Source organism: Euprymna scolopes, chromosome 1 (assembly GCF_053919585.1).
Source record: "Euprymna scolopes isolate OS-2025 chromosome 1, ASM5391958v1, whole genome shotgun sequence".
In the NCBI taxonomy this organism is placed as follows: Eukaryota; Metazoa; Mollusca; class Cephalopoda; order Sepiida; family Sepiolidae; genus Euprymna; species Euprymna scolopes.
In genome coordinates, this window is record NC_136482.1 from 99,939,487 (window position 1) to 99,953,722 (window position 14,236).

The window sequence follows — 14,236 nt, forward strand, 5'->3', positions numbered from 1 at the left end:
AGATTGGTATCATTTTGAAGCTCAATCCTTCGGACGACAAATATCGAAAAATTGGCTAAAAACATTACTTCCTTCATTCTCAACTGGGCACTTTTCTACAGGGAGGGGTCGCTTTTTTGCCGATATTTTGGAAATTCACCCTCTCTTTTCGATTAACTAGCCTTAATTTAAATCTACGTTGCTTCCGGTTTGGCAATAGACGCAACAGTAAAGATGTCACGTTTTATTTCACGTTCTTTTCCTCCTTCGTGGTACGGGTTCGAACCTGCCTGCCAACTACCACTTTTTTTTTTTTTTGCTCAACACACACCTCCAAACACCCGGGCAACGCCAAGCACCCAAGCTAGTTTTATTATAAATATCATATCACATCATATCATATCATATCATATCATATCATATCTATCTAGCTATCCACACACACACACACACACACACACACACACACACACACACACACACACACACACACACATATATATATGAAATTTTGTATTCACCTTCGTTATGATAAGGTGCAGCGAACTAAGTATTATACCATTCGTTTGATGCAGTTAGGGATTAATAGCGATTAGTATTTAATATAAACATTAACCCAAATTTAATCATCAATTTTGCATAATGCATTTATTCTTAGTCAACGGGCTGTAACTTTTGCCCGTTTTTCACGAGCAAAAGTCTCGTATATATATATATATATATATATATATATATATATATATATATATATATATATATATATATATATAATGATTTAATTGCTGCAATGTTATTATAATTTTAAATATCATCTTTCGAGCGATCCTCCATTCTTTATCAAAAAATGATTTAAAAAAAATAAATGAAATTGAAATCGTTGAGAAAAACTGGGATTTTCGATATTTGTGTGCATTCGAAAGTGTTAATCCTTTGGAGCATTTTAGCATTTTTATGTCATCATCCATTTTTACTTATCAAAACAGTTATGCTTAGCCTATTTCATACGACCAACAACCCAAACACCTAAAATTTAAATTAAAACAAAAACGAGACTTTCTGCAAGGCAAATAACGTTTTAAATGATGAATTTGTCAAAACGTTCACATATAAAAAAAAAAAACAGAAAAAAAAACAGAACAATAAAAAAGTTTTCATTTCACTTAACACCCATTCTCTAATTTATTTTTATCCTTTTATTATCTCTAATCACTTTTCTCTACGCCTCTTCTCTTTCCCTTCCTCTATCTTTATCTTACCCCCTTTGCCTCTCTTCCTTCCCACGCACATTGTCTTCTTTAATCATGCTCCACCCCTTTTTACACACACTCGTTGGGAAACTATAAAACGGAATCAGGAACGAGTTTCTCGGCAGTTTTAACTCACTCTCGTAGCCTAATCCAAGGTAGGTAACCACATTTGATTGGTTAATTGATTTTAATTAGTTTAATGTTTTCAATTTTTTTTTTAATGAATTTAGAACTAATTTGTAAAATCCACAGTAACTTTGTTTAATCATTTATTACACGTTATTGTTGTTTACTCATGGAGTGCAAACCAATTTGGATTATCACAACAGTCGTTTACAAGTGGTGTCTCGCTTATAACTAGGGCTCTGACAACAGAATAATTCTTTTCATTCTTTTGACTCTCAAGTATATATCCGACACAGTCAATCAACCGGGAACCACATCAGTCTATATAAAAACATATAAGATATTAACGGATATATACTTAAGAGTCAAAACAATGAAAAGAATATACAGCCCTATTTATAACTATCGTCTGCTTCCTTTGGAATTTTAAAGATTTATTATTATTATTATTATTATTATTATTATTATTATTATTATTATTATTATTATTATTATTATTGTTATTATTATTATTATTATTTATTTATTTATTTATTTGAAATTCTTACATCAGTCGTTACCAATTATTTAAAATGTCGTTGGAATATTATATAAGGTCACTTTTAGCAATAACAGCATAATTGTCTAAGTTACTGCTCATGTGGTTTAATGTTAACCAAACCCTAACTTTAATCCTGTTAAGATTTCAGTGTTTTGTAAACCACTATGATCTTACTTTTTTAAAATTGATTCCTTAAAAAATTATTCATTTTATTAGATAAATTCTCATTGTTTGTTTTTATTTTTTATTTTTGGAGTATTAAAAACGAAAATATTTTAATTGTTTACAAAGAGGCGCCTTCTAGTGATGTTCTGTATTAAAATACAGGACATCATCAGAAGGCGGCTCTTTGGGGATAGCGAGTCATGATTTTCCAACGCCGATATTGCTCACTACGGAGGCACGATTAAATATAGATATTGCATTCGAACATCTACCCAAAGCAAATCGGCTATGGTTACATTAACGCTTTCGAAAAAAAAAAAAAAAGAAAAAAAAAGAAAAAAAAAAGTTCTTTCAAAGTTAAGAAACGTTTTAAAGTTCTATTTATATTGTTTAATAAACCCGTACACTGTTGTACGAATGTAAACATTAATTAAGCAATTGGAAAACCAGGGATCGTCGATTAGCACCAATTATAAAAATAAAACTTGTATATAATCTATAGATCTATAAAAGTGAAACTGTCTGTCTGCGCGCGAGTGTGTGTGGGTGTGTGTGTGTCTCTCTCTCTCTCTTCTCTCTCTCTCTCTCTGTACATTTCTCTACCAAACTAATCTGTCAATTTTCAGTCTATTATTAAGTGCTATTGAGATTTGGGAAAATCTTTTTAATCGGTTTTCGGTCAGAAATTTGGCTGTCAGGGGGTCCAAGTTTAACGATTTGACCTTTGAAAACTCAACCAAACTCCTCCATTAATCTTGGGTCTAAACGCTTGAAATTTTAAATGTAAATTACTTAGACATGGATAAAACTTTTTAACTTGACTTGAACCCAAAACAATGAATGTTAAGGGGTAAAAATTGAGGTTAAAGTTTTAAAAAATTTGACCTCTGCGGTCTCTACCAAATTACTCCAAATTTTAGTCTAAACTTTTAAAATTTTACATAAAGTGTATTCATAGTTTTTAATCGGTTTTTGGCCGAAAGTTTGGCTGCCAATGGGTAAAAGTTGAAAAGATTTGACCTTTGCGGTCTTTAGCAAACTATTCAGCCAATTTTGGATCTAAACATTTGAAATTTTACATAAAGGGTATTCAGACATGCAACAAGCTTTTTAGTCAGTTTTTGACCGAAAATTTGGCTGCAAAATTTTACAGAGTTGACCTTTGCAGACTCTACCAAACTCCTCCGCCAATTTTGGGTCTAACCACTTGAAATTTTAGATGTAGGTTACTTGCAAATGAGGCAAACTTTTAATATATATATATATATATATATATATATATATATATATATATATGTACATAAAGTTATGAGCAGTACATGGGTCCTAGCAAAGCCGGGCTGAATTACTAGTCTATAATAAAATTACATGACGAATTATAAAAATTAATATTTTTTTCAGTAATCTGGAAATTATTAGTACTATAATAACAAGAAAACAAAAAAGAAAGATTTCACCAGGAAATGAATTGTCGGCTTTTATGTATCAATCAGCCTCTTCAAATTGAAGATTCTTATTGTCACGTTCAGTTGGGTTAAAGCCCCCTTATTTAACCCAAAGTTTTCGAACTTTGATTCGTCAATTCGGGGGTTTTGCAGTTAAGAAAATAAAATGAAAAGTGGTAAAAAAAGCATATAACAAACAAATGTTACCAAAGGAAAGTATAGATCATTCTTCTACTTACCTAGATAAGTTTTTGTGTTTTAACTTATTTTTAAGTGTTTATTTACTTTAAAACAAAATAGTGTCGAGTCTTAAGTTAGGACAAGAAAAAAGAATGGCTGACATTAGACGGTCATCTGGAGGAATCTTGATAATAGCTCAAAAATCGGAAATGAAACAAAATACTGGCAAAAACCCACCTAATAAATTTCAACAATCGAGCGAAAATACAATGTTCTATCAAAATAATAAGTTGAAATACAAAAAATTATCCAGGTAGGTAAAAAGTAACTTATATTGCCTTTGGTAACATTTATTATATATTTGTTTTGTTTTTTTACCATTTTTCTTCGTTTTGTTGTCTTAACTGCAAAATGTCCGTCAGAACGAAGGATTTAAATCCACTTTTGTATTTTCAATATTATCCTCTTAGAAACTGAAACGGGATACTTGGCCAATATTGAAAATGGTGTTGGTGTGTGTTATGAAGGATAAACTCGAAGCGCCCTTTCCGAGAATTTGTTTAATTTTGTTTATAATTCACTACGTTGATAGACAACTAAAATGAACAATTAAAAAAACAAAAACAAAAAAAACAACAAAAAAACAAAAAAACAAAAAGACGCAAATAAACATGGCAGTTTTATAAACTGAATACTATCAAACGAAAATAATTTTTAAATAGTTGTACAAACTTGTGGCGCCATGAAAATGATTTTGAACATTGTTGTGTCAATGAAGGTTCAGATTTTGACATTGCTTATGCATTTATAATAATATAACGAATAGATTATTTCGTACAGCACAGTTTTCCCCTTAAGATAAAAAAATATCACTTTAATTACACCCCTACATTAAAACATATAATAGTGTATACAGTGAGAGGGGGCAGATAAAATCCCTAACCTCTTTGAATCGGCCTTGCTCATGGCCAGATCTAGCATTTTCAAACGACGATTGTAAACCGAAATAATTTAAACAAGGGAAACATGCATGATTGCCCGTGAGTGTATAGTGAATGAAGCATAAAAAAAATGACCAAGTTCACCCCCTCTTTAGTTCTAAAAGTCCCCAGGGGACGTCAAATCCTGGTGGAAATGAACAAACGCTGCAGTTTTAGACCTTAACATATGTAAATTTGAGTTCTGCACCATGTAAAAAAAAGAAAAGAAAAAAAAGAAAAGAAATGACTAAGTCAATCATTTGCCCCCGCCCATTTAGTCCCCAAAGTCCCCAAAGGCATATTTAAATTTGAGTTCAACAAAGCTGATAAATAGACATACACAGAAAATTTTGAACAAATATGGTAAAATAGTCCCAAAGGAGTCCCTGGGGCACACCCAAGAGTTATCAGGAAGTATAAACAAACGAAATTATATAGAAATCAGTTATTTACAACTTTTCAGAAAGTTTTATAAAAATCCAAGGCATCAATTTTTTTTTACAAATTCTGTTATTTTTTTTGTTCATATCATGTTTAATGTTTGCGCAAAATTTCAAAAAATTCCAAGGCGTAATTATTGAGAAAAGTGAGGACAGACGAACGGACGAACGGACAAGAGTGAATTTACAGTTGCACCCTCCTTTTGTCGGGGGACCAAAAAAAGCTGATGACGTCAATTTTATAACTTAAAAAGCATATGATATATTCCTATTTATATTTCATGATAGCACAACAAGGTCGGTTTTTAATGCGGGAAAGATCCCCCAAAGAGGTTACCTGTATAGGGAAATAACAATTAAAACTGCATTAGTATCAGAAGATATACTACAATTTGCTCTTAGCCAAAAGCCAAATGGCCTACCGTGATTATAATTCAAATCAAGAATTTTTTTTTTTCTTTTAATAATTTTATTTATAAACGCACCCAAACTTTGAGTCGGTTTCAGCAAAGACTACGAAAGTATTACTCGTTGTTTCTTGTTACTCAGCGTTTAGGAATCAAAGTGTCGTATCTCTTCCCGTCTGGCTCATTCTGTCGCAAGAGTCTGGCCTGCCGAGGATCCAACCCTTGGATCTTTTTTTTAACAAAGGAGTCAACTCTTGTCAAGGCCCGGAGTGTACGGTTTTCATTGGGACAATATAGTAGTAATCTTTAGGAACGGCCCACCAAGCACCTGTTTACGTTGGACTTGAAGACAACCATATTATAGTCAGATAGAAAGCAGTCCAGTGGAACAGAATTTCACAGGCGAGCAGTTCTTGGAAAGAAGCTTTGTTAATGAGATTCACGTTTATGTTTAGGTACAGATAAAGAGTGGGGGAAATTATTGATAGTGGTTTCAGATAGAGGAGTGTTTATTTTGTGGAAGTTTAGCAAGGGGGGACATCGATTGAAGCTCAGAAGAGCACTTGTCATGAAAATGTCTTTTTTGTGGGAAAGACGTTGCAGGGAAGAGAGGTTACGAAGTCAGTTTTGAGCTTTGTCAAGGCAGTATAAGGCTTCGAACAGCTCCTGCCCAGATGTGGCGATAGTACTCAATCCCAGGACGCACTTGGCTCTTAAACAGGTAGAAAATTGCATAGTCAGTGAGATATCTACTGGAGCGGTAGAATGATCCAACGATTTTTCAGCGACCTTGGCAACGGATTTGATGTATATGCCCCGTTTCAGATAAATAGAACCAGAAACTTGTCACAGCATAAAGCCTCCCTTAAATGAGAGCAATTCATTTCAGTTGGGTCAGAGCGTTGATGATGAAAAGAGAGAAGCTTAGTTATAAATGCATTAAAATTAACCAGTCACCTTTTCCTCCATTGTACCACGTGCTCAAGATCAGAGAAGGGAGAGAATCAGGAAAATTTGGTCATTTCCAGCCTTTGAAATGTTGCCATAGATTGTGATGTCGTCTGCATAAATGTCTATAAATGATCTAAGAATGTGATTTGGGGGATCACTGATGAAGATCAGGAAGAGAGTTGAGCCCTGGAACCCTGAGGGACGCCAGTATTTATACTGTTAGCTTCTGATTTCTGCCCATCCACCACTACTCTTATAAACTTATCAGACAGAAATGATTTAATACTTTAATAATTGAGAAGACATTTGCAGCTATGCTGTAGTTGGAGATATTGTGAAGTAAACCTTTATGCCATTGATATGTCAAGAGTAATTGCCCTAGAAATGAAACCACCCTCGAGAGATTCGCTAATCCTGTGAGATATTACAGTCAGCACATCCACTATAGATCTATAAAACGAAACCATATTGCATGTCACTGAGTAGGTTATTTACAGCTGGTAGTTGAATACTTCTGTATTTAACATAGATTCCAGCAACTTATTCATGACATACAGGAGACTGATTTATCTGTCCTGAGAGGGAGATGATCGATCACCTGAATTTTTTAATACGGGGCGGACTGAAGAGGTTTTTCAGGGTGTTAAGAAGCATTTCTCTTAAGACAACGTTTAAACAGATTTGTAAGTATGGGGACTAGTTCTGGTTGAAACATTTTGGGCACTATAATTGGAATATTTTCAGGGCTTGTAGCTTTTCTGAAATCAAGGTTTTTGATTAGCTTGACAAAATCACACACATATATTTGGATGTCGCATAGCGTGTTTTCAAACAGAAGGAAATAGGGGGTTAGGCGGCCCTGATCGCATAGGATAGAATTTGCTGCAAAGTTTTTGGCAAAGAGTTTGACTTTTCTTTATTATCTTTTGCAGTGAATGTTAGCCGAGGGATGATCAGACTCTGAAGGAAAGTTCTGTTTGATGCTAGAATTGCGTTATCAGCGATGAAGATTAAGATTCTGTTTTTGACATTGCTCACACATGTTAGATAACGTTTTATAGCATAAGGGCATCCACGGTAAAATTCGATGGGTCTAATCATAGAAAATTTTGAACCCTTCCATAGTTTAATCTGTTTCATGAGGCTATACTTACTCATCCTGATAAAATGACTTCTTTTTTAACCTTGCTGCAATGGGAAGTGAGTAAATAACTTTGTTTTCTCATAAAACGCCCTATCTATAATGAGCGTGTCTCAGCCGAGAATTAACATTTTCGTTAAAAAAGTAGCAAAACAACAGCAATAACAACAACAGCAACAACAGCACAGGCTATAATTTCACTACACCGGAAAACTTGACACACATTACTTTGGAATACATTTTTATATAACTGACCACAATGAGAATAGCTATTTGTAATCATACTGAATACATATGTTGGCTCACACGCACTGACACAGACAGATCCCATCCCCACACAATTGTAAACTAGTCAGAGCTAAACAATTCACAAGTGAAGAGAAGCTTGGCAAAAATATATTTAGTCTAATTTCCATTTTTTGTGGAAAGAATACCGAGAAACTGTAAGGCAATGCAGCTGGAATGTCATTTTCAAATGTATTTTTGATAAAACATAGTTGAATATTCAAAAACATTGCATGTTCAAAAACATTGAATATTCAAAAACATTGAATATTCAAAAACATTGAATGTTAAAAAACATTGAATATTCAAAAACATTGAATGTTCAAAAACATTGAATGTTCAAAAACATTGAATATTCAAAAACATTGAATGTTCAAAAACATTGAATATTCAAAAACATTGAATATTCAAAAACATTAATTCCTTCACCCTCAACTGGGCACTTTTATACAGGGAAGGATCGTTTTTTTGCCAATATTTTCGAAAGTCAACCCCTCTATTCGAGTGACTAGCTTTAATTTAAACATTCGCCATTTCCGGTTTGGCGATGGACGCAACAGCAAAGACGTCACGTTTTTTTCATGTTCTTTTCCTCCTTCGCGGTACGGATTCGAGTATGTCTGCTTACTACCACTTTTTTTCTTTTTTGCTCAACACACACCTCCAAACACTCAGGCAACGCCGAGCACCGAGCACCGAGGCTAGTAATTACTAAAGAGAGAATACAGTAATATCCAATACGACAAGTATTGCATTTTGGTATTCAATAAGTAAAAAAGAGTTGATTTCTCGTAAACGACAAACTAAACCAAGCTAACCAGAAACCGCAGCTGATGACACTGAACCTAATTTGCTTTTTCTATTGTTGCGATCTACTGTTGAATTGAGTTAAGATTTGTGAACAGAAGATTTAGAAATATCATTAAATTCACTGAATGTTGATTTTTTTTTATTTCTTTCAGAGGCATCGGGACAATGTCTGTGCACCACCCTCTCGCGTATCTGGGCACTTTAGTTGTGGGTAAGTAAACAAAGACATCTATATAATATTCTGCGCGGTCCTTTCTTAGTTAGTCCGTACCTAATAATATAATATTGAATAAGGCCAAATACAATTTTTGAAGGCGAAACTACTTCAATAAGACTAAATTCACGAACTTTGGCTTTAAAAAGGTAAATCTGGCAACCTCGGACAAAGAATATGAGAATGACCTCCCTTTGATGTAGCTTCGTTCGCGAATAACATTATAATAATATATGATCATTGTCGTAATCGTGTGAGAAAGAAACTCGTAGTAATTTCGACGTACAGCAGTTCTTCATCAAACTCAGCGAAACGTTACGTAAGAAAGAGAACATTCGAACGAAACAGAGTAAAAATAGAAGAACATTGTCTGTCAATAGATGCTGTACCGAAGGAATAAATTAAAGATTGTCTCTTACAATGTGATTTTATCATTTGTATTAAACTATCTAGCAAAATATTACTTTCTCGGTATTTATTACTATTTATTAATTCATCTCATTTGAGTTGATTTTATATTTAAAATATAATGGATACTAGTTTCGTAGAAATGTTTGTAAACTCATATTTACTGCACGTTATTGGTTTTTCTGTCCCCCAAATACTAATTTTTTGCGTTACCCAGAAAAATATTAATTTTATCAAAACATATTTGTTAATTAAATATATTACCCATTCCGTGGAATTTCTGCGGCGTTTTACTAGTTTATTATAATAAAATAGATGTCTGTTGGTCTGTTGGTCTCTATGCCTTGTTTCGCCGCGTGGAAAGATGTGACACATGATCTGAAGGTAAGGTGGTTGGAAAGCCAGTGTACAAGAGACATGTGCACACTGACTTACGGAAAATTCTTAAGCAGCTCATATAGCATTAGATGCGTCTAAGGTAATTAATTAGCTTTACTCTAATTCATTCACAAAGTGAATGGGAGAGTGGACATCCCAGAACCATAATATATGGAAAATGCAAGGCAACCAATTCGAGAATATCTCAAATTCTCTAGAGGACGTATCCTTAACTGGTATGAATAACACTAACTCAGATTGTATGTTGGTCTTAAAGGGACAAAATTAAATAAGACAACAAGGAGGTAGTTAATAAAAGTGTAAATTTACAGTGATAGACCAACACAAATTATATGTAAAACGTAAGTCTTACAACCCCAACAAAAAAGCGAATTCTTACTTCAGTGTGACATGCGAAAAGAAATGGTATTACTTACTTCAGTGTGATGAAAATTCAATTTCTAACTTGTTTGTCAGACAAACATGAATGCTATTTCAAACTTCCGTGTGAGAAACAAATGTAAATGCCGTTTTAAATTTTAGCGTGACAGGTTAACAAAAAACGTGACGTATCAATAATATTCATGAAATAATAAAAGCATAAGATTTCTGAGTTGATTTCTAACAATCTTCGTAAAACGGAAATTCTGAAGTGAAATATACTTTAAGGGTCACTTATGGAAATGCAACGCGTTTAAAATAATCATTTTTAACGTTTAAACACGTTTAAGTTTTATGGTAATTAAACATCAAAGTTTCTTACTGCAATAAATAAGGTACCATTTTACGCAGGTTAGAAATTATTTCATAAATCTTCACTATTTCGCATTTATCCGAATAATTCTTGATAGATGAGTAAATTTATACCATTGTTTTCACATGATGTTAACATTTCCTTCGATGAATTAAAAAAAATGAGGGATACTACTACTACTACTACTACTACTACTACTACTAATAATAATAATGATAATAATAATAAGAAGAACAGCAACAACTGAATGCAATGGTTTGCGTAAATACTGTTTTTAATACACTAACGAGTCACAAAGGGTAAAACCCACTCGAGAATAAAAATTAATGAGATTATCAGTTGGATAATAAACAATATTATGAAATAATAAGTGATACTACTTGGATATGGAAACATCGCAACACGCATTTGAATGTAGAGGTGTGCACACACACATATTTAAGATGAGTTTGATCTACATTCTTGTGTCCCATAAAAATGACTGAAATTGCAATTAAACAAAAACAAAGAACTGTTTGCATTTCAAGGTCAGAAGTTACAAATTGCGCAATGCAAAATAGAAAAGAAGAATGTAATATCTTGATGCTTACAGTTTCAGGAGTGTCGATTTGTGACTATAAAAGAGAAAAATAAACAACAGAAAACAGAAGAGAGCAAACACGTCGGCGAGCGTGATCGACATCTTGATACTTCTCCGCCGTCGAGCGACATACCAACCAACCTCACACAACTAACTTCTATCTCTCTTTTTGTTAATGAACAATAAGCTTAATTGTAAACAATCCATTTGTTGATAAATTCGTCTCTGTGTTGATTTTGAGAATACCGACAAAAGAATTGTCAGTTTGTATGTATGATTTTAACAAGTATTTGAAGTGCAGCTAGAAATTTATATATACATTCAACAACGCAACATTACTACTACTACTACTACTACTACTACTACTACTACTACTACTACTACTACTACTACTACCAACAACAATAACAACAACAACAATAATTGAATGTAGCAAACTAGCCCAAAAAAGTATATAACAACAGACACAATTGTGTGGCGAAAGCAATTCACTGGACACTATATAAACAACTACATTTTGAACATGCAGGCAAATAGTATAAACCCAAGTCAAAGACAGTATTGGAAAACGAAAACCCACAAAATCTTCTGGGATATGAAGGTACGAACAGATCAACACCCAGGCAAGAAGATCAGCCGTTAAAATAATTAACAAGAAGGAAAAAAACCTGCCAAATGATAGATTTTGCGGACAACAAGGTAGAGATCAAATAGATGGAAAAACGAACAAAAAAATGTTCGTAACTTGCCAGCGAGTTGAAAGAAATATGAAACATGAAGAAAGTCAAGTTCTTGTATATAATAAAAGAGGCGCAAATTTTTCTCTCTGAACGAAACTAGCGTAGGTTGACAACAACAGATGGCAGATAAAAATCTATTATGTTTACACCATTAGCCATTATCTTATTTACATATAGAACACATTTACATACACATTTTTTTCGTAATATTAAAACATATTTATTCCGAGGAATGCCATGTTCATCATCGCCGCAACCTATAGAGGAAGTAGCTAGATTTTCAACTCCAGTTCTACAAGTCCTCTTACGCCCCCATTCCACACCGTGTGCATTTATGCTTTTTCCTACTTTCCTGGATATTAACCGTCATTAACTGACTACGGATTGCTTACACAAACACATATTCTTACCGCCTTCATTTTACACAAATAATGATTTCTCCGGCCCAACTGATGGGCTGAGAAGTATACATTCTACAATTCACCTAATCGGTTATTCCACCACTAAACGAACAGTTCGCAACTATAAAACACACTGCCATTTCTGTACGTGCACAATATTCTTACGTTTTATTTTTATTTATAAGGAAATTATTTCGATACAAAATTCTTTTATTTTTGTTTATTTGTGAAAATATTACACTTAAAAAATAAACTAGATTATCTTTTTCATAACACATAACTTATATGTGAAAACGAAATCCATTAACGCGTTACCACGCCATAAAGGCGACCACATAAAAACCAAATGCCTATATTTTATTTTGGTTCTGCATAATTACAGAGTTCTATTAATCCTCTCCTTTTTCTCGATTATTGAGTTTTCTTTTAAAAATAAAATGCAAGAACTTATTTTTATTTCAAACTCTTAACTTTGAGGTTTATTTGTGAATATATTTTACTGTATTAATATCAGATACTTTTCTTATTACAAAGTATTAACTTAGATTCATCATTTGTTTATCGTGTGTTTAATTGTGAACAGTGCGGACTAAAACAAGTGATGTCCACATTGCGAAATACACAATGACTACAATGTTGTAAGCAGTGCGTTACGTTTTTGCTCTGAAAAAAATATTTAAACAAAACAACTTGCGCTTTTCAATTGATTTTGTTATATGTTTACATAGATTCATCATTTGTTTAATGTGAAAACTTTCAGTACGGACTTAAACGAGTGGGGCACACATTGCGAAATACTTTCTTTCTGTCTTTCGAAATAAAACGTTATTATTGCAGCACGGACCACTAAGTGCCAATCATTCTCATTGGATCTGTAGTTTCATTTAAAACTCTTAAACGAAAACCAGAAGGCTCCGAATACCGTGTTTTATTATTTCTTTTCTGTTTATTGATGACTAAGTTTTTTTTAATAAAATACTAGAACTTAGTTTTGTTTTAAACTTTACATTTTTGGTTTCTTTGTGAAAATAGTTTACTATAAAAATAGCACATATATATATATTTTTATTTTAAAATAAATCTTAACTTAGATTAATCATTTGTTTAATTGTGAAAACGAACGTGGCTGACGCCGAATATTCATAAAACTACACGGCAATCGTGCTGATAGAGATAGATAGATAGATAGAGATACAGTGAGAGGGAGAGAGAGAGAGGACCTTATTGCGATATAGATAGATAGGTAGATAGATAGATAGAGATAGATAGATAGATATAGAGAGAAAGATATATACACACACACACACACACACATATATATATATATATATATATATATATATATATATAGAGAGAGAGAGAGAGAGAGAGAGAGAGAGAGAGTGAGAGAGAGATCGTTTCTTTTATTTGGGTTTGATATCGTCAAAATTTATAGTTATATATACATGTTAAATCGTGGTTGTACTTAGATTAGATGCTGCTTCGCAAAAAACAAACAAAAAACTATTTGTGCGTACTTTAATCTATTATAAGTATTATTAAATGTTGTGTTATTAATTTATTACCCAAATTGGTCACCAACCAAAATATATTATTTTTTTATTATTATTACATACCTTACATTACTGGCTAATTTTTTGCCAATCACAACCACACCCACAAAATAGGGTGTCCATTCCGATTGCCCTTCTTAACATGAGGAGGTTGGTGGTTGGACTACAACAACAACACTACTTCAACAACCGTACTTCAATGTTTTATGCGGGGGAGTATGCTACCACCGGGCAACGCCGGTTAACGGGTCTTGCTAGTAATACTAATAATCACATAAAGCTAAGGGAAGTAAAACTGCACCCCATCAGGCAGCAAATTCATCTGATACAACACAAAATAGTCGTGAAGAGTCAAAGGAGATGGAAAGATAGAGAAGGCAGAGCGCTTACCAGACCCCTCCCCACTGAAAGAGTGTGGAGGGTACTGGGATCTTAGGGAGGCTTATTGCCACTCAAGCCTCAGAGAAAACCAATGTCCATTACCATTAAGAAATCAATGGTAAGCGGCTGT

General features: G+C 33.3%; 1 protein-coding gene across 2 annotated transcripts in view; it reads left to right on the plus strand.

Annotated features, from left to right (window-relative positions):
* The first annotated feature begins 1,301 nt into the window (after positions 1-1,301).
* Positions 1,302-14,236, plus strand: part of LOC145259643 (uncharacterized) — a 99,947-nt gene continuing 87,012 nt past the window's right edge. Inside the window, exons 1-2 of one of the 2 annotated variants that reach the window (XR_013864189.1) lie at positions 1,302-1,381; positions 8,850-8,908. Coding sequence is in view for 1 of the 2 variants with exons in the window: in XM_080117324.1 (XP_079973450.1) it covers positions 8,863-8,908 (46 nt within the window). In the remaining variant the exon portion in view is untranslated. The remainder of the gene's footprint in view (positions 1,382-8,849; positions 8,909-14,236) is intronic. The other variant, XM_080117324.1, reaches the window with a different exon arrangement.